Here is a 21,837-nt window from a genome sequence, read left to right as displayed (position 1 = left end):
AGTTCCACTCAAGTATTGACTAATTAACTTGATCTTCTTCAGTCCTGGGTTCGAATTCAACACCTTTTCTAACTTGCATTTAATCTTCTCTCCAATTTCGCCTGGAGCGTAATTCAACGAAGATGCAGTTTTTTCAATGAGATCAAGTGATTCATGGAGGGGAGTACCAGAAGATTCTAAGCTCTCAATGGCTTTTGGAAGTTTAGAAAAATGTGCATGAATGAAATTCACATCTTGATAAACAGTAGCGGTTTCAAACACACCTTTTGCATCACAGACACACACAATATGCTCATCTTCAAGTTTTGTAACCACTTCTTTCACTTCATTAAAATGTTCCTGATAAAATGATACTGCAGATAACCATGTCCCCCACCTACTCAGGTCAGGTTCAGGTGGCAAAGGAACTTTAGGTAGACAATCTTTGTAGTGCTGGACACGAGCTGGTGCTTTCAGAAACAGTTTCTTCCCACATCCAATTAAATTGTTAACAGCTGGAAACTGTGCGCGTATTTCTTCTGCAATGCAGTGTAATCCATGCGCTAAACAGGTTACGTGTATGAGTTTTGGATATAATACTTGGAGGGCCTTTGCTGCTTTCAACATATACGAAGCTGCATCTGTGAGCAGTACAAGCACTTTACAACAATTAGTCTCAATTTCAGATGGCCACAATAGTCGCAGAGAATCATTGTGCTATGGCTGGTTTTCTCTAGTACTTTACTAGCAAGAAGATGTGGCTTACCGGGTTCGTCTGGATGTAATTTACCAACCACGAAATTTGCTATGTAACGGCCACAAGAATCCATCGTCTCATCCACCGATATCCAGACACAGTTCCTTCCGATATCAGAACGGATCAACTCCAGGGTAGATTCATATAGCGGAGGTAGGTAATTTTTCCTAAGAGTTGATTCATCTGGTATTTTTTGATTTACACAATATTTCTCAAGAAATGATCGCAGAACTGGATTGTTTAATTTATTCCATGGAATGTTGCTGCATACGAAAGCTCTACAAAGATCATTTGAAAATGTATTAAGACTACAGGACTTGGGCTTTACCTGTGAAAGAAGTAGTTGTTGTGGTGTGCTGTTCTTCTCCTCCTTTGCTTTAATATGTGCAGTTGTTTTTGAATGCTGTTCAAGCTGAAATTTCTTTTCACATTTCACTTCCTTTGAGCAAACTTGATAGTACACGATGACACCATCTGTTGAATAGTCCCAATTACCCGACACCCAATGATTTAGTAAATTTCTTCTGCTGCTCTTTTCCTTAGTCATTTTTTAAAAACTAACACTTTTAGAAATGAGATGCAGGGTATTAAAATGGAACGTAACTAGTGAACTGAAGATACTTCTGTCCTGACCAAGTGCCCAGCCCCCTGAGATTAATATCTGCTGTGGTAGAGAAAGGAATTCAGGGAAGTCCAGCCTGCCTACCCACACCTAAGCTATCTGTTGCCACTGTCAGTTGTGAAAGTAAAGTGCCGTTACACAGACAGTCGAAAATACCAACTAACGAGGGATGCACATAAAATAGGCAATTAGGTAGGGATGTACAAAACAGATTTATTTTGGTAGTTCTTGTAATTATCCTAAAATTCAGACATTATATACCGGAATATGCTGTTACGTCTAGAATATGCACTAACCCTCAAAATATGTCAAAATATGCAATTGCATATGCATTTTTTTTTAAATCCGGGCCCTACTTAAAACTACGATCTAATAGAAAGAAAACATATCGGCTCCTGGGGCAATTAATCGGTTGATTTAAGGCGGCAGTGAAGGCGTTAAGAGACAAAGGACATTGAGTAACAATTCTACACATAATGTTATGCATCTTAGAAGCGAAGCTTCCACGGTGTGAACCAGTAATTTGTTCTTCTTCCAAGTTGAACTGTGTTGTTGTTTTCAGTACATTGCGTACAGTTTGCCAACGTTTTGAATACAGTGCAGTATTCTTTGTCAAGACGACTGAAATACCCCTAATCGATCAGTTGATTGCTGCCCGGGAGACTGATTAACTCGGATCGAGTAGGGGTATTTCAGTCGCCATGACAAAGAATACTGCAATGAATTCAAAACGTCAGCAAAATGTACGGAATCTACAGAGGACAACAACACAGTTCAACCTGGAAGACCTAAACAACGTTATGTTTATTTTAGGACTGATCTCATTTTTGTTACACTGGTAAATATCTTTCCATGATTTTGGCAACCCGACGCATAATTAAGATTCCTCTATAAGCTACCACAAACCACCTTATTTGCTTTCATGAAAATTGGTTTTATGACTCCTTTTTGCCAGTCTTCAGGGATTTGCTTTCTTCCCATACACATCTGAGTAACCAGTTGACGAGATGGTAGTGAAAATGACAATTTGGAATGACGACATGCCAGTAGCAAGGAAGTTGCCGGCACAAGACGATAATTCAAATGAAAGCAGTGATTAGATTTACTGTGTGGTAGGCCTACTGATCAACTATTATTATTTATAAGTTTCATATTCCGTATTGATTGGATTCAATGTAATAGACAAGAAAAATGTTCCACCGATCAATACATTTATTGTGAATGAATTCTTGCACTAGTACCGGTTTCGACCTATCTTGGCCATCATCAGCTAGCACACAAATTTACAGTCATAGGACAAAACTACAAAAATGTTACGTAAGAGCATCCGGATGTCTAATGAAAAATGGAAGTAAAATATATTGCAGTATGTTGCGTTAAAATATCTCTGATTAAAGGTGGTGATGGATAGAATAAACTAAAACCTATTGATTGAGCATGGACATGAGTACATAAACACATTAAAATATATATGCCACATAATGACACTAAAAAATATAGCACATTAAACACATTAAAACATGGTATATTTTAAAAACGTCTGTTCAAATTTGAGTTCATGTTGCGTTGCATTCATTCTTCAATCCTCTTGTAGTTCTTGTGTTGATTAAGTTGTATAGGTGAATATCGAGAATGTTCTATGTCTGATATACTTTGTATTGGTATGTTATAAGAACTCTTGTCATTAAAATTTGAAAATTGAGTACTGTACAATTCAACTGTTGATGTAGTCAGGTAAGATTTATATATACAGCAAGATAGGGTTTAATTTTAGAGCAGTTGGTGGTGACACTTCTCTCGTCTATGCACGTTATATGGTTGTTATCTGTAAAGAAAAGGTAATATGAGTGTGGCGTATGTATGAAGGAATGCCTGGATGTATGTGTGAAATGAAAAAAGTACTTACTGTTGTTGCTGTGGAGGTTGTGTACCGATATGTTTGGAGATTTGTTGTGTTCTGCTACGAGAACGTCTGGGGCTCATGTGAGCTGTGTGGAGGGATGTTGGTGGAGGGGATGGAGGAGTGGCTATTGTGAAGGTAGGGGCGGGGTTAGGTTTTTGATTCGTCGGTTTGTTATGACGTGTGTTTACTAATTTGAGATAGTCATTTTTTTATTGCAGTAATGACTTTGTCAAAGATGATACTGGTTTTCTCTGTAATGTCGTTAATGTTATGATTGGGGTTAGCGTATTGATCCAAAGAAATATAGAAATCTTCGGTTATGTTGAGCAGGGGGCCCTTAGAGTTTATGTTTAATATCATCATGTCATTATTGATGTGTGTGAAGTTGTGCTTAGATTCTTCTACATGTTGGCCTATTGATGAGAAATGGTTGTGCTTTACTGCATTTATATGTTCATTATAACGGACGGTGAAGTTTCTACCTGTACGTCCAATGTAGCTTGTGTCACAGTTGTTACATTTGATGCGGTAGACACCTGATTGGTTGTATTTATTATTATTATTATTATTGACTGTTTTGGTGTTGTGTATAGTGTTGGTGCTGTTGTGTGTGGTTTTGAATGCTATTTTCAGGTTGTGCTTCTTAAAGATATTAGTTATAGTATATACACTGACTGACAGAGCAAATGCAACACCAAGAAGGAGTGGTCAGAACTTTATGCCAATTGCAGGGTAGACTGACGTCACTGAGGTATGCTCATGATGTGAAATGCGCCGCTGTGCTGCGCACGTAGCGAACGATAAATGGGACACGGCATTGGCGAATGGCCCACTTTGTACCGTGATTTCTCAGCCGACAGTCATTGTAGAACGTGTTGTCGTGTGCCACAGGACACGTGTATAGCTAAGAATGCCAGGCCGCCGTCAACGGAGGCATTTCCAGCAGACAGACGACTTTACGAGGGGTATGGTGATCGGGCTGAGAAGGGCAGGTTGGTCGCTTCGTCAAATCGCAGCCGATACCCATAGGGATGTGTCCACGGTGCAGCGCCTGTGGCGAAGATGGTTGACGCAGGGACATGTGGCACGTGCGAGGGGTCCAGGCGCAGCCCGAGTGACGTCAGCACGCGAGGATCGGCGCATCCGCCGCCAAGCGGTGGCAGCCTCGCACGCCACGTCAACCGCCATTCTTCAGCATGTGCAAGACACCCTGGCTGTTCCAATATCGACCAGAACAATTTCCCGTCGATTGGTTGAAGGAGGCCTGCACTCCCGGCGACCGCTCAGAAGACTACCATTGACTCCACAGCATAGACGTGCACGCCTGGCATGGTGCCGGGCTAGAGCGACTTGGATGAGGGAATGGCGGAACGTCGTCTTCTCCGATGAGTCACGCTTCTGTTCTGTCAGTGATAGTCACCGCAGACGAGTGTGGCGTCGGCGTGGAGAAAGGTCAAATCCGGCAGTAACTGTGGAGCGCCCTACCGCTAGACAACGCGGCATCATGGTTTGGGGCGCTATTGCGTATGATTCCACGTCACCTCTAGTGCGTATTCAAGGCACGTTAAATGCCCACCGCTACATGCAGCATGTGCTGCGGCCGGTGGCACTCCCGTACCTTCAGGGGCTGCCCAATGCTCTGTTTCAGCAGGATAATGCCCGCCCACACACTGCTCGCATCTCCCAACAGGCTCTACGAGGTGTACAGATGCTTCCGTGGCCAGCGTACTCTCCGGATCTCTCACCAATCGAACACGTGTGGGATCTCGTTGGACGCAGTTTGCAAACTCTGCCCCAGCCTCGTACGGACGACCAACTGTGGCAAATGGTTGACAGAGAATGGAGAACCATCCCTCAGGACACCATCCGCACTCTTACTGACTCTGTACCTCGACGTGTTTCTGCGTGCATCGCCGCTCGCGGTGGTCCTACATCCTACTGGGTCGATGCCGTGCGCATTGTGTAACCTGCATATCGGTTTGAAATAAACATCAATTATTCGTCCGTGCCGTCTCTTGTTTTTTCCCCAACTTTCATCCCTTTCGAACCACACCTTCTTGGTGTTGCATTTGCTCTGTCAGTCAGTGTATATTGGTGTTGTTGAAGGTAAATAGGACATAATCTTTTTTCGGTTTGGCTGTTTTGATAAATTTAGTTTTAGGTTGGGATTTTATTTTGTGGATGATTTTGTTGACCATTTCTTTGGTGTATCCGTTGTATTTGGCTATGTCGTGGATTCATTTTAATTCATTATTTCGATCTTCTATTGTCATTGGGATATTGAAAGCTCTATGTATCATACTATAATAGGCTGCTCTTTTATGTGTGTTAGGATGAATGGAGTCATTTTTTATGGTATTTAAAGTGTGTGTGGGTTTCCTATAGATCTTGTAAGGTAAGTGAGTGTCATGCCTGGTTATTGTTAAGTCCAAGTAATTTAAGGTACGGTTATTTTCTGTTTCTTTAGTGAATTTAATTTGGGGGTCTAAATTGTTAAGTTTGTCTAGTATAGTATCTGCATCATTGAATCTATTATCTATAATTACAAAGATATCGTCGACAAATCTACACCGAAAATATATATTATCTAATTTATTAATTGACGAGTGTTCTAGGTGGTCGATATATATTTCTGCTAATATTCCGGAAGCAGGAGATCCCATAGGTAATCCTTGTTGCTGATATATAGTATCATGAAATTTGAAGTAGTTATTGTTTAAGGCGAATTTAAATAGAATCAGGAATTATTCTATTTCTAAGGTGCTCAAGTTACTATGGTTTTTTAGGTTAGATTCAATTATTTTGACTGTTTGTTTAATAGGAATGTTACGATACATGTTTGTTATATCAAATGAAGTAAGGGTATGATGTTTTTCGATCTTTAGTTCTTTGGTTCTGTTGCAAAAATCTATTGAGTTTTGTATTGTTTTGTTTGCTAAAAATGAATGCTTTTTCAAAAATTTCTCAATGAATTGTGATAACTTATAGGTTGGACTGGCTTTATAGTTTATAATCGGTCTCATGGGTACATTTTCTTTGAGTATTTTAGGGTAGGCCCTTGCGGATGGTAATTGGGGGTTCATAGTTATAAGTTTAGCAGATTCTGTTTCGGTGAGAATAAAGTGTGTGTTCTTGAGTACATTTTTTAAATTTCTTTGTACATTATTGGTTGGATCTCGGCGTTTAATTGAAAAAGTGTTGTCCTGGAAACATTCTTTAGTCTTTGTTATGTATTCAATCTTATCCATAATGACCGTAGTGTTGCCTTTGTCGGCTTTTGTTACTAGTAGATTGTTCTGTTTTATTTTGTTTTTGAGTTTGTTTAGGATCGATTTATTGGTGGTATTCATGTTTAGGTTATTATTGTGAACATTATTGATATATTGCAGGATCTTTCTACTGATTTCGTGTCTAACTTCGTCTCGTATATGGTACGGAATTTTCTGTAAAGCGAGTTCTGTTTCGGTAACTGCAGTTATACTATTCTGATAAGATGATGCATTATCCCAGTTATGTTTGCGTCCCCTGCTCAACATAGCCGTCTCTACATCGTCAAATACGGGTAGTGTGAGATTTTTTATGGGTGGGTGGAATTTATGTTGGGAAGGATCTTTATTTTCATTTATGGTTAGTGGTTTCGGTTTGCTTTGTTGTTTCAGTGTTTCCAGATTTTTGTTTAATGTGTTTTGTTTCTTTATGGCTAAATCTTCTATTTTATGCAGTAAAGCACAACCATTTCTCATCAATAGGCCAACATGTAGAAGAATCTAAGCACAACTTCACACACATCAATAATGACATGATGATATTAAACATAAACTCTAAGGGCCCCCTGCTCAACATAACCGAAGATTTCTATATTTCTTTGGATCAATACGCTAACCCCAATCATAACATTAACGACATTACAGAGAAAACCAGTATCATCTTTGACAAAGTCATTACTGCAATAAAAAAATGACTATCTCAAATTAGTAAACACACGTCATAACAAACCGACGAATCAAAAACCTAACCCCGCCCCTACCTTCACAATAGCCACTCCTCCATCCCCTCCACCAACATCCCTCCACACAGCTCACATGAGCCCCAGACGTTCTCGTAGCAGAACACAACAAATCTCCAAACATATCGGTACACAACCTCCACAGCAACAACAGTAAGTACTTTTTTCATTTCACACATACATCCAGGCATTCCTTCATACATACGCCACACTCATATTACCTTTTCTTTACAGATAACAACCATATAACGTGCATAGACGCGAGAAGTGTCACCACCAACTGCTCTAAAATTAAACCCTATCTTGCTGTATATATAAATCTTACCTGACTACATCAACAGTTGAATTGTACAGTACTCAATTTTCAAATTTTAATGACAAGAGTTCTTATAACATACCAATACAAAGTATATCAGCCATAGAACATTCTCGATATTCACCTATACAACTTAATCAACACAAGAACTACAAGAGGATTGAAGAATGAATGCAACGCAACATGAACTCAAATTTGAATAGACGTTTTTAAAATATACCATGTTTTAATGTGTTTAATGTGCTATATTTTTTAGTGTCTTATTATGTGGCATATATATTTTAATGTGTTTATGTACTCATGTCAATGCTCAATCAATAGGTTTTAGTTTATTCTAACCATCACCACCTTTAATCAGAGATATTTTAACGAACATACTGCAATTTTTTGTCCTATGACTGTAAATTTGTGTGCTAGCTGATGATGGCTAAGATAGGTCAAAACCGGTACTAGTGCAATAATTCATTCACAATAAATGTATTGATCGGTGGAACATTTTTCTTGTCTATTACTACTGCTCAACTGACAGACAAATGTATTTTTTTTTGCTAGTGGCTTTACGTCGCATCAACACAGATAGGTCTTATTGTCAATACAGACCATAATGAAATTCATAACTTATGACAGATAGGTCTTATGGCGACGATGGGATAGGAAAGGGCTAGGAGGTGGAAGGAAGCGGCTATGGCCTTAATTAAGGTACAGCCCTAGCATTTGCTTGGTGTGAAAATAGGAAACCACAGAAAACTATCTTCAGAGCTGCCGACAGTGGGATTCAAACCCACTATCTCCCAGACACAAGCTCACAGCTGCACGCCCTTAACCGCACGGTAGACAAATGACTGGCCATTAAGTTCTTTTGTATCAATATTGCATAATAGATAATACGATAAACTTATTCCTTTTCTCTACGGGGGCAAGTATGAAGTGAGACGAATCTTCGTAGCGAGTTTTTACGACCGTATGCCCTTCCTAACGTCAACCTAATGAGAGGAATTAATGAGATGAAAGGAAAGATGTGATATGAGTAACTAAAACACTATTTTATTTACTTTAGGCATATGTGTTGGCCTAAAAGTTGTGTTCACCATTTATTGTCTTTTTACATTGAGAAATACTGCCTTCCAATGAAAATAGCCAGTATAACTTAAATACATTCATAAAATTGTTAAAAAATAGTGTAAAATATTTACATGTATAATTTATAGCTCTTTATAGCCTAGAAGCCATTTATTCACTGCACAAAATTTGACATTATCAGTATCACATCCTGGAACCCCCTTACTTTCTTTGGCTGTAAAAGTGAAAAAAAAAAAAAAAAAAAAAAAGGGGGGTGGGGGTGGGGGTCTAATAGACGAGTAAATACAGTGTATTTCATGAAGCCTATATACAGATGTTCCACTTTGATTATATTGCATTCCAGTTACTTTCATAACAGCTTCTAGTGTAATAGTTCGGACTGAAATCGACAACTAGAAACAGCATCAGACAGAAAACAGTGGCACCTCATAATAAGGAAAGTTGAACACGTTTAACCAGGACAGAAGAAGAACAGAACTGACAACTGAATGGATCTCCAAGCATAACATCAATATTATTTTATGACATACCATTACACTGATGTGAGTGCATTGGGATTCACCTTGTAAGTAGAATAACAACTGTCAGAGGGGGAACGAGGTGAGGTGAGATGACGTCCCATCCACTCAGATACCTTCTAGATTGCTCTAGGAAGTGATAGACAAACTGAGAGTCCTCCAAGTCAATGAAATATGACAGGCAGTCTCCCGACACTTCCACAGACACTGTTCACGAAACTGTAGGGTGAGGTATAAAAGGAAACTTTGGCTTTTTTCCTTGAAAAAATCAAAGTGTTCTAACAAACAATTCAGCAGGTTAAATAATGGTGACTAAAGGCTAGTACACACCAAGCGACAAGTAGCGGAACACGTGTATCGCGACAAGTTCCAGGGGTGTCCTGCGACATTTTTACCGTGTTTGGGACTGTCGCGATACAAAAGTTGCATGTCGCAGGTCTCCCATTCAAAATGGGATACATGATACAAATGTTACGCAACATTATTTAGTCTGGACGTGTCGCGAGACAAAGTCCCGGAACACGCCGATGCCAGTGTGCAGATAGTCGCCACGTGTTGGTGTTGTGTTTCGTGTTCTGTTGTTTTGTGATGGAAACTACTCTAAAAATCATTGAGGATTTACACACCGTCCCTTGTCTTGGGGATATTATATCTAAAACAGAGACAAAAGGAGGGAAGCAATGGAGTCTCTGGCTAAAAAGTTCACTATGTCCATTCACGAGGTGGAGAAAAAGATTCACAACATTAAAACCACATAAAGCAATTTCTTGCGCCATTTCGCGCCAATTCCTGTGGTGCAACTGGCTCTATAGGTGTGGACGCGGGACATTGTACCGCAACAGTCTAGGGACAGTGTCTCGCAACTGTCCCCAGACAATGTCCCGCGACTTTGTCGCTAGGTGTGTACTAGCCTTAACACATTTCAGTATTAAGTTATGTAAGATCAGAACACGAAAACAAACAAATAATAGGACAAACACAATGACAGGAAGACAAAAAGTAAAGGCACTCAAGAACATGCATAAGTTGACAAATATACATCAACTTCTCGACACATTCATATCATACTGTATATAAAACAGCACAGTAGCATATCAGGCTGAGCAATGAAATGAAAAAATCCAAAGAAAATCAGCTTGATTTGTTCTGGTGAAATGAAATGGCCCATGGCTTTTAGTGCCGGGAGTGTCCGAGGACATGTTCGGCTCGCCAGGTGCAGGTCTTTTGATTTGACACCCGTAGGTGACCTGCGCGTCGTGATGAGGATGAAATGATGATGAAGACGACACATACATCCAGCCCCGGTGCCAGTGAAATTAACCAATGATGGTTAAAATTCCTGGCTCTGCCGGGAATTGAACCCGGGACCCCTGTGACCAAAGGCCAGCACGTTAACCATTTAGCTATGGTAATTTCCAAGAAAAGAGTAGTGTTACAAAAATATTGTAAAGTTTAGGCTGGAAGACTTGGGAGAAAGGAGATGAGATACTCGTCTAAGTGGCATGTTCCGAGCTGTCAGTGGAGAAATGGCGTGCAATGACATTAGTTGACGAATAAGTTTGAGTGGTGTCTTTTAAAGTAGGAAAGATCACTATATGAAGATAAAGCTGGAATTCAAGAGGACAAATTGGGGCCAATATTTTTTTAACAGGAAGGGGAATTAGGGATTGGAAGAACTTACTAATGGGGATGTTCAGTAAATTTTCAATTTCTTTGCAATCATTTAAGAAAGGCTAGGAAAACAACAGATAGGGAATCTGCCACTTGGGCGACTGCTCGAAATGCAGATCAGTAGTGACTGACGGCCAGTGTAGGAAGAGGGAACAATGGAAAGAGAAGACGAGGACAAGGACAATATCCACATCTTCATATACACAGGCTCTCTCCTCATCAATCCCAGTTTTTCTAAATCCCTCTCTTCTCTGACCCTGACAAGCTTGTTTCTGCTTCCCAGCTTCATCAGGAGGGGAGACATCAACATTCATTCAGGGGGAATTTTGACATATCTTCAGTCTCGATGCAGGAAGTGTATGATAAGAAGAAAGCCAGATAAACTGGTAAAACATTAGGAACAGAGGACAAACATAAAAAGAGAAAAAAAGGAACACAATGTGATAACTGGAAAGGAAAAAAACATTACTTGACAATTGTTAGTTCCTTTCCAATACCTACATTTCAGAATTCAGAAAACAAGAAAAAATAACTTGCCTACATACAGGAAGCATTAACACACTTCATAGAGCAGCATACACAAAAAGACAAAAAGTAAAGGCACAAGAACATGCACACGTTGACAAATATACATCAACAAGTTCTCGATGCATTCACATCATACTGTATAGAGTACAGCAGTGTATCAGGCTGTGCAATGAAATGAAATAACAAACTAAATTATTAAAAAATGCTGGTAATATGAATATGTGTGAGAAGTACAAGTAGACTTTCTTATTGCATTAAGAAACAAGAAAATCATTAGCATAATATTGCCAGTTATTTCTTAGCCATCACTATCTCCTTTAGTATTTCAGCTCATAAAAGTAAATATGCTAATAAAAAGGATATTTTGTTCATTAGTTATTGTCTTTTAGGTTCAATATACAATTAATTAATTATATATGTAATTATTTATCATATGCCAAATATACACACAGAAGTAATTCCAACTTAAACCAAAATTACTAATATAAACAGTTGACAACAGTCTCCATACGTACGACCTCTCAATTCACTGCTATAGGATCTTGCAAGGCAGACCTGAAGGATTTGCTTCCAAGCGAGATCATAACAACACGGTGAAGATCTCTAATTTTGTCCAGATCACACAACGTTGATAAGAGCCAGCCACCCTTTCCATGATGGACAGCATAGGACTGGGAAATAATTTTCACAAGTTAATTCCTCTGGCTCAGTAACAGTGTGATATGACGGAGCACAGGTTCTGTAACTTCGCCAAGCCAGAAGTTCAAGGTCCACACAATACAATTTTCTTAGCGGATGAACCACTGCCAATGACAAATGAATTCAAGTACCTGGGCTCATCAATACGGCGGCGTATGACGACATGAAACATCGCATCAATATTGGACAGCCAAATGGTGTTTGCTGACAGGTAACTTACAAGACAGGTGGATGCTTATAAAGCTCAAAGGCAAGATATACAAGACTGTTGTTAGGCCTGTCCTCACTTATGGCTCCGAGTGTTGGACAAGGCAAAAGAATCATGATCAGCAAAGGCATGTAACGGAAATGCGGATGCTGCGATAATCAGTGGGTGTCACCCACTTGGACAGAGTGCGCAGTGAACACATACGAGAATCACTTAGTTCGGCCCCTATCAGTGAGAAATTGGAGGAGCAACAGTTGCACTGGTACGGACACGTACGACGGTCATCTGACAAGAAGTCGCGTGTTTGTGGGGTAAGTGTTGAGAGGGCTAAACATGGCTGCTATGCATGCGCCTATCTCAAGTCTCAAGGCCTGAAAATAAACATCTGTTCCATCTGCGCTTATTCTTGCAAAATGATGTGCTTTTGTGAAGCTTGAAAGTGGTAGTGAAATTGTGCTTTAGTTACACATTTACTGTAAATACTGCAAATCAACAAGTTAGTAGTGAACAAGCATCTGTTTCAGAGTCCGCATTGTCTGTCACAACAAATGTTTGTAGCTTAGAGTGTAATATCTTTTGCTCCTCCTGTACCTACAAGCTGCTGCAACTTCTCGTGAGTCGCAGATAGTACAACATCAAGATGAAGATCATCCCATCAAGAGAGCTCTTGCAATCGAGGAACCGAGGAAAGGATGCGGGCGTCCAAGAGCAACATGTTGGCATACAGCTGAAAAGGCCTTGTATAGAAACGGCATACCAGTGGCGGAGACATTCTACCGCAGGTAATACACTCTAAGGATGAGAAGAACCACCCCTGAGTGATACTTTGAAGTGTCCATTGCAGGCACACATACAGCCAGGAAGGAAGAAAAAGAAATTCCTTTGGCTCAGAGGCTGGGTATTAGCACTATCTTCAACATTGGACTTCATCTTAGGCAGGGCCACATTCCCACAGAAGTGCAGGTCGCCTATACGGCATCAACTGGAAAGACCTGCACCAGGCCTCCTCAAGAGGCAACCAACCATTATTATTATTATTATTATTATTATTATTATTATTATTATTATTGTTTATTTCAAAATGTGAAGGATTTTATTCACTGTGCATACTGCACATGAGAATCTTGCTGATAAATTCATTATTAAAAGATGAAATTTCCAGGTATAACCTCCATTATTGACATCAGCAATATTATGTTTAAATAATGAGCAATATAACCATCATTAGTTTGTTTTTGTCACATTCATACAGTGTTCTCCCCAGAAATTTTCGTCAGCTTGGTGGCAGGAATGAGTAGCTGGGCGGGGAATTCTACGTAAAAAAATATGAAAAACTTCAATTTATTCCACTCAGACCATTAATAATATCACACAGGGAAACATTAACTGCAAAATTGAACTATTTTAGGGTTATCATGAATAAGACATAAGAGTATTGTAAACTTCTAGTGTTCTACTGCTCCTCATAATCGAGTTAACACCGGGCTTATACTCCACATGGCCTTACTTCTAAATTGAAGTTCCGCAAAACAAATGAGCATCGCCTTTCCTCTGTTGCCAGCGTGCTACGCCCACGAGAACAGCTGATGCAATACGACCGCAGTAAACAGTCATATATAGTAAAATGTAATACTGTACTTAGAAAAACGAATACATATGGAATGAAAACAAATTCATAAAATCTACACTTACTAACAACATCTGACACTAATACGAGAATATATTATTCAGAATAAAAGAATGAGGAAATAACACATCACTCACCGCCAATGGCTGGCACAGGAAGGCGGTTATGGCCTACAAAGGGAACACTCCACTGATCTCAGAGTCACTGGAATCCTCCAGCAATGAATCATTGTCACTATCACCAGCTCCCAAAGATATTATTAAACTTTTGATGGGAGTTCTCCAGTACATCTTCATTTTCCCACGCCTCACGTATTAATCTTTGTGTACTGCGCACAACTTTCCTCCAGTCATCGGCACTGACATTCTCCACAGCTTCGGCTAACAGGTTTTCCATCTTGGGTACAGTAAAACGCTTTTTTTTTTTGTTGCAACATAACCCTTAACCTGAGCCCAAATCTTCTCTATTGCGTTGAAGTGACAATGATAAGGTGGAAGTCGAATAACTTTATGTCCATGACGTCTTGCAATTTCGTTCACGACATAAGGTGCGTCCACACCAAGATGTTTTCGTTAACTTTGTTAATAAACATTGTTAATGAACAATGTTCATGAACATTTCTGTCTGTTAATAAACAAAATAGCGTGTTCATTAACTTTTCGAGCATGCTGATAAACAAAATTTCTTTAACTTTTGTGAATGAAACTTTTCATTAACAATTCGTGTTTTCGTTAACATTTCGGTTCGCACATGCGCAAGGACTCAATTAGAACACGCAAATTCGTAGTGCGGAATACAATACTTTTATTTATTTTTCGAAATCGACTGTCGAATCGCAAGCAACTCATATACACCATACAAATACATAAGTGAAGTGTAGGAGTATTTCTCTTACACACTTACATGATCCTTGGTAGGAGTCACTAGTCGCTAGGAATCTTCAAGTTATACTTAGTCTAACATTAATGCACACGACATTCCGATAAATGTGTATCATTTCTTGCAATTTCAGACTCAATTACTATCAACAAGAACTGAAAGTCTTGTGGGGACATTCTCAGAAAGTTTTGAAAGCCTGCTGCATCATGAATTGAAAGTTCTGACATAGGCTTAAGTGTCCTCTCCAAACTTAATTCTAAACGCTTTTCCAATATTTTTCTTTGCCACGCTTTGCGTCTGCACTTTTCTCTAATTGCACTCATTAAAATAATGAAAGCTGCAGCTGTATTTTCTTCTTCCTGACCCTATCCATTGTAACCTCACAAACAGATATTTTGGTGTGGACACAATGTTAAAGAAGTTTGTTAGCAAAAGTTTATTAGGTGTGGACACAATGTTAAAGAGGTTTGTTAACAAAAGTTTATTAACATCTTGAGAAATGTTTTCGTTAACATTTCTCATTAACTTTGTTTTGTTAACATTGTTTATTAACTTTGGTGTGGACTAACCAATAGACTGGAAATTGTGGCTTGTTTTCTTTCACAAGCTGCAACAGTTCACCTTTATTCATGTCGTCCCGCACAGGAATGTTGTGCCTCCTTAACCACTCAGCAAGAATCGACTTCTTTGCTGCCACTGTCGGAGCTTTGTCTTGAATTACGGAATGGTAGGGGGCATTGTCCATTATTATTGTACAATTTTCAGACAGGTTATTCATTAATGTGTATTCAAACCTGTTCTGAAAATTGACACTATTCATCTCCTCGTGGTAATCGCCAGTCTTCTTAGACCTCAGAACATATAAACCTTGACATTTGAGTGCTGCCTTTTGGCAAAGACTAAGTGAAATAATAAACAACCAATCACTGTGATAGAGCACGTTTGACTCTAGTTCTGGTTACCAGTGTTCTCGATCTGATCGATACGTTAGCCCTGGAGACAAGACTTACAAGCGAGCGGAATCACTGTTGTTTGTTTACATGCTCGCGGCCTTCTCGGGAAGGATGTTGTCAAGCAGTGCTCAATGTTGCCGAAGTCTCTACTTAGAAACTAATGAGTGGGTGGCGCTTTGCTAGGTGGTGGTGGTGATTATTGTTACACCATTGTTCTGAACTGGTTCTTGCCGTACGGACGGTTAGGATAGGACCTGGACAAGACCAGCGATATAGAGACAAGCAAAGAGGATCTTGGGGCGTAAGCCCCAAGGTTAGAAGCAGCAAAGCGGCCTTAGGCCCCCAGTTTCATGTGCAAACATAATTGGTCTGGACTGGTTCTTGTCGTGTGGACGGTTAGGATAGGACATGGGCAAGATCATTGATCTGGACTGGTTCCTGCCATGCGGATGGTTACAAGACCTGTGATATAGGGGCAAGCAAAGGAGCATTTTTATTGTACTGAGGTTGGTAACATTATGATTATCATAACTGACTAGAATGAAATCACGTGCCATTTTACGTTGTCCAATAGGAACGCAAGTCGCTGCTTCAGCAATGAAAATGGTGTGTAATACTCTTAATTAGGTTATAAAAGTAAATATAGTTCTTGAGACGGAATGGTGTGTTCCTGGACATTGCAGCGAACATATCTCTCCTCTGAGACGCATTCCAAGTAAGATTTCATTAATTTCCACTTCTATTTTTAATTCAAGAAATGTGTCATAAGTGTTACAATTGTGTTGACTTCTTGCCATTTTTGTGTCGGCTGCTGATGACATGGACATATGTTGAAACCGGTCCCATAACATATTAAATGTGTTGCTACATTAATTCGTGCAACAATGTTATTGTATTGAATAGATGGAACATCTTTCTCTTTTTAGCATTGTAATTATTAGTTCAATACGGATCAGCGATGAAGTTTTTAACTTTAAAATTGAGGATATGAGTCGGAATGGCGTCGCCGTAGGGATTCCTAAAATGCTAGCCAGTGCTGCCGTGGGATATGAGCCTGTCTCCGAGAGAATCATCTCCATTAAGATGAATGCTTCTCCGTGTAGGATCAATGTCATTCAGCTTTATGATCCTACTGCAGTTGCACTGGATGAAGAAATCGATGAATTCTATGAGTTGCTGGAGCACACCAACAGAAAGATTCCTCAGAAGGAAATATTAGTTATTCAGGGTGATTTTAATGCGAAGATAGGAGAGACTACTAAAGACACTCATTTGAGGCATGTGGTTGGAAGGCATGGTCTAGGTGTGAGAAATGAGCGTGGTGAGCATCTACTGGAGTTCTGTGTTCGCAATAATCTGTCTATCTGCAATACCCTCTTGGGTGTCAATACACATGGATTTCTCCTGGCGACAGGGTTCGAAATCGGACTGATTTCATTTCGGTGAGGCAACGATGGTGGACTTCCGTACTGAAATGCAAGACCTATCCTGGAGCAGACTGTGGTAGTGACCACATTATGCTATCCATGAAAATGCGGATCAAACTGAAATTGACCAAGAAGAAGAGAATGACACAGGTTCACATTACTGATAAAAATGTTCTCCATGATTTTGGGGAAAGAATAAGGCCAAAACTCCAGCAAGTACAGGAGGAAGGATCAGCCTCCCAAACATGGGACAACCTCAAGACAATCATTAACTCTTCTTTTCCTGAACCATTTACTGTGTCTCCCCAAGCTAAGCACCCCTGGATATCGAACACCACTCTACTGCTGATAGAAGAGAGGAGCATCCTGAAGAAACGTGGCATTCAAGCCAAGCAAGACGAAGAAACAAAGAATGAACTTCGCCGTGAAATACCGCGCAATTGCAGAACTGACAAGACACTTGACATCTGAGCGCTGCCTTTTGGCGGAGGCTAAGTGAATTAATAAACAGCCAATCATAGGCTGCTGATCGGTCTGATAGATGAGCTAGAATCTACTTCCAGTTAACACTGTTGTTGTTCTGTTGTTTACTGAAACCACGTGCTATCAGTTGTGTGTTGCATTGTGCTCAGTTCTTTTAGCAGTCGTCAGCTCACTCGGGCATTCTTGACAAAGAACCAACAATGGCGGCCAAAAATAATGAGTTGATAGAGTGGTTGAAGGAGCACAATATTTCGGTTCACGCTGTCATGAGGAAGGGGGGGCCTCAAGCATCTTGTAAAACAAAACAATCCATAGGACCCAGTTTGCGTGTTGGATGAAATAGCCAGAAGGCCTTCCACCATACCATTCTCTTGCGTTTAACTGCCCGAGCATTGATATATTTTTATCTTATAGCCTTATCCTAAATATGTGGTGTGTTATTGTAAATTTTACGAGAGTTATGCAAGATGCTACGAAGAATAATTGAGTCTGGACTTATATTCAAGTATATACATTTCCATTCGTGTTGTGTGTCGTGGATCAGCTGTTTGTACTCGTAACAATTTGGCACCAGAACCTAATATCCGATTCACTGTCAAGTCAAAACTTATAAAAATGGAACTATAATTGGAGAAAACATAAAACTCTCAAATTTTCACAATGCAAAAAAAAAAAAAAAAGTATTAATGAAAGTACAGTGATTATCCTACTAAAGTATAAACATAGCACAATACTGCAAACAAAATAAATGCACTCAAAACAAGTAAAAATAACCTGATTAAAGAAAATGTAAACGGGAGCTTATAACAGGTACAAGCAATAGTCTGTTTCATTGATCTATACAATGAGTTCTAGGGAATGAAGTTCTTGGTAACCCTTAACCAAAAATGAGCAAACAGTTGAAGGTTTGTGTAAATACAGAAAGAGGTGTGGGTTGTCTTTCCATTACGTACATAAAATTATAAACTAAATTACTAGATAGTTTGACTTCTTTGGTGTTTTAGTGTTTCTTACCGTTTTAAACTGAAATGCAAGTAGCTCGCATTCATCTATAAGTAGACCTACAGCTTAAAATGCATTTTCTAAGTGCTGTGTAAACCACACTGACTGAATAATGTTCTTAATACCTCATGTTACGTAGCAATCATGTAATGTTTCATTACAAGCATCTGATGTTATGTCACATGCCATGGCCACTGTAATGGTTCCGCTGTAACCCAACAACAGAGCGAGTGCTTTTAGTTTTTTAATAGTTTTATTTTTGGAATTTGCGTAACGTCGCACCGACACAGAGGTCTTATGGCGACGATGGGAGAGAAAAAGGCTAGGAGAAGGAAGGAAGCGGCCGTGGTCTTAATTAAGGTACAAATGCTAGCATTCGCCTGGTATGACAATGGGAAACCATCTTCAGGTCTGCTGAGAGCGGGGTTCGAATCCAATATCTCCCGGATGCAAGCTCACAGCTGTGTGCTCCTAACCGCATGGCCAACTCGCCCAGTAGCGCTTTTTGTAGCTCTGCAGTCTTTAACAATCAAAGATACTTTCGAAAAAACAGTATGCATTAAAACATTGAAAATCTGTCTTGCAAAACATGTCTGCACAATTTTCAATTGAGGAATCAAATTAAAATACACTCATATTCATAAATAAAAAACAAACATCATGAAAGACTAGACAGAGGAAATTCATACTCACAGGACATGTTCATTAGGACGTTCTGCAGAAAGATTTGCATTTCAGTCACCTAGGTTCAGCATGTGTCCTGTTGCCTAGGACGCACTGGGTCCTCCATGGGCACTGATAACTTGTTCCATGCATGATGGCATTGGCGCATATAAGGCGCGAATGGCATCCTTGGATATAGCCATCCATGCTGCATTCACCTGGATCCACAGTTCATCTTTGGGGGGGGTGGTACTGAGTCACGGTGCCGCGCCCATCGTTTCATGATATCCCACACATTTTTGATTGGCGACAAGTCTGGTGATCGGACGGGCCGGGCAACTGTCTTACATCCTGTGACAACAAGAAGGCACATGTTCGAGCAGTACATTTGGTTGCGAATTGTCCTGCTGAAATATGGCGTCTGGGGTGGCATGCAGAAAGGGTATGGCTACGGGTCGCAGGTTATTATTCACGTAGGTCAAACTGGCCACAGTGCCATGGACACGCACGAACTATAGTTTGCGGTTGTACCCAATAGCACCCCACACCATAAGGCCTCGAGTTGGTGCTGTTTGTCTTGAGCAAATGCAGTTCATGTGATGCCTCTTCCCCTGTAAGAGGCGAACCAAAATGCGGCCATCATTTTCAAACAGAACCTGGATTCATCCAAAAACACTATCTGCTGCCATTTCTGTTCCCAGTAACGTCATTCCATACACCATTGCATTCTAGCATGTTTATGCACACTAGTCAAGGGGAGGAGGAGAAGTGGACGCGCTGGTATCCCAGACTGTAAAAAACGGCGACGGACATAGTGTATTATGTGTTACACTGTTGTGCCAGAGCCGAGGAGGAGGCAGATCTGTCCTGCAATGCCATTCGGATGAGGTTTCAATCTCCTAGGGGGTTGGTCTGGGTATTCTACGCCCTTCTGTGAACCATTCTGTACACATCCATTACACTGCCGACACACTTCATCCCACACAAGCAGCAACTTTCCAGATGGATGCATCACGTCACATGCCAATAATGCGCCCTCTTTTAAACGCTCACATTTGACAGTGCGGTTCTCGCAAACGTCTGCGAGGCATCCTGCACACCCGTTCAAGCCACATTGATCCATTACCTTTGGTTTATAGGGACAGCTAGAGACACAGGTACATTTTACCAGTTGGTGGTGGTACGCCGAGATATCGATGTGGACCTTGAACCTGAGGGCCGACATGGATCAAATGCTAATTATTTCTGATGATGATGCTTATTATTTAAAGGGGCCTAACATCTAAGGTCACGGGCCCCTTAATCATTTTTCCAGAACATACTAATGCACTTGTCCTGTGAATATGAACTTCCTATCTGTAGTCTTTCAAGGTGTTCTGGTTTTTGTGAACACGAGTGTTTTATTTTAATCTACTACTTTTTTAAGACTATTTTGGTCTACTTTTAAGACTGATGATGCTTGACACAATTAAATAAAAATGGGAAGCAGTGGTTCTTTATCCTATAGATATGAGATGGTCTTGAATGCTTACAAACTGTCACAGAAATAATGAGGGTTGTTATGAGAGGAAGATAAACTACACAATGCACACATGAAAGATGTGAAGCTGTTTAGATGCCCAAAGAGCCAAGTACAGTTTGGAAGGATGTGTCATTAAGAATATTAAGAGGTAATGGAGCAGACAACGTAAAGAAATGAAAATGTAGTAATATGGAGGAACTTACGACTGCATCTGGGCGGGCCTCCTGGTAACATTGCACACCCGGTATTTTCGCCTCATGGTGCCACAATGAGTGATCTCTATCTTTAGTCCCTTTATCTCTTTGGTAAATTTGACCCTCTGCGAGTCCGTGAGAGGCTTGCGTTGTTCATTAATGTCCCGGATGTCTAGCACCTCACACATAAACTCGATGACAGGCTGGGCCTTGTAGAATGCCGTAGCAGACACTGACAATAAACAACACAAAATGAGAAATGAAAAAACAACAGAAAACAGACTGAAAAAGGAAAGAAAATCTTTACATCTACCAACTACATTAGATTACAACATAATAAAAGTTATCAAAGCAGATTCATTTCATGTTCCATATTGATATTAAGATGACTATGACAAGGTTTCTAGTTCCACCTAATCAATACCAAGTTGTTTTACAAACTACTGTATTATAGACATGTATGGACAAATGAGACTAGTTTCTACCAAACAGTTTGGTCATCATCAGCCATTAAACTTAACCTAGAACCAAAATGGAATAGCATATCATATTATGTGCCATCATCAGATCTTTTCCATACTCCTATTGTTTTTCCATCACCATACACCTACTGTTTATCCATTAGTAATCATTTGGATGGTAAATACAAGGTCTATACCTGTATACTACTACTATTATTAGTATATTTTTTTGGAAATGTATACTATACTGCTGTCTATTATTATGGGTAAAATAGTTTATTTTGCAAAACTCAAGCTGGAATAAGACTATACATCAAACACTTCCAACATTGGAGCACA

At 39.9% G+C, this 21,837-nt stretch overlaps 1 protein-coding gene across 1 annotated transcript in view; it reads right to left on the bottom strand.

Annotated features, from left to right (window-relative positions):
• Positions 1-21,837, bottom strand: part of AGO1 (protein argonaute-2) — a 327,978-nt gene that overhangs the window by 208,877 nt on the left and 97,264 nt on the right. The window contains exon 7 of the mRNA XM_067155023.2: positions 21,047-21,269. Within this exon, the coding sequence (XP_067011124.1) occupies positions 21,047-21,269 (223 nt within the window). The remainder of the gene's footprint in view (positions 1-21,046; positions 21,270-21,837) is intronic.

This window comes from Anabrus simplex, chromosome 10 (assembly GCF_040414725.1).
Source record: "Anabrus simplex isolate iqAnaSimp1 chromosome 10, ASM4041472v1, whole genome shotgun sequence".
Taxonomy (NCBI): domain Eukaryota; kingdom Metazoa; phylum Arthropoda; class Insecta; order Orthoptera; family Tettigoniidae; genus Anabrus; species Anabrus simplex.
The sequence above is the reverse complement of the archived record's forward strand: the minus strand, read 5'-3'. Positions and strand labels throughout refer to the sequence as shown.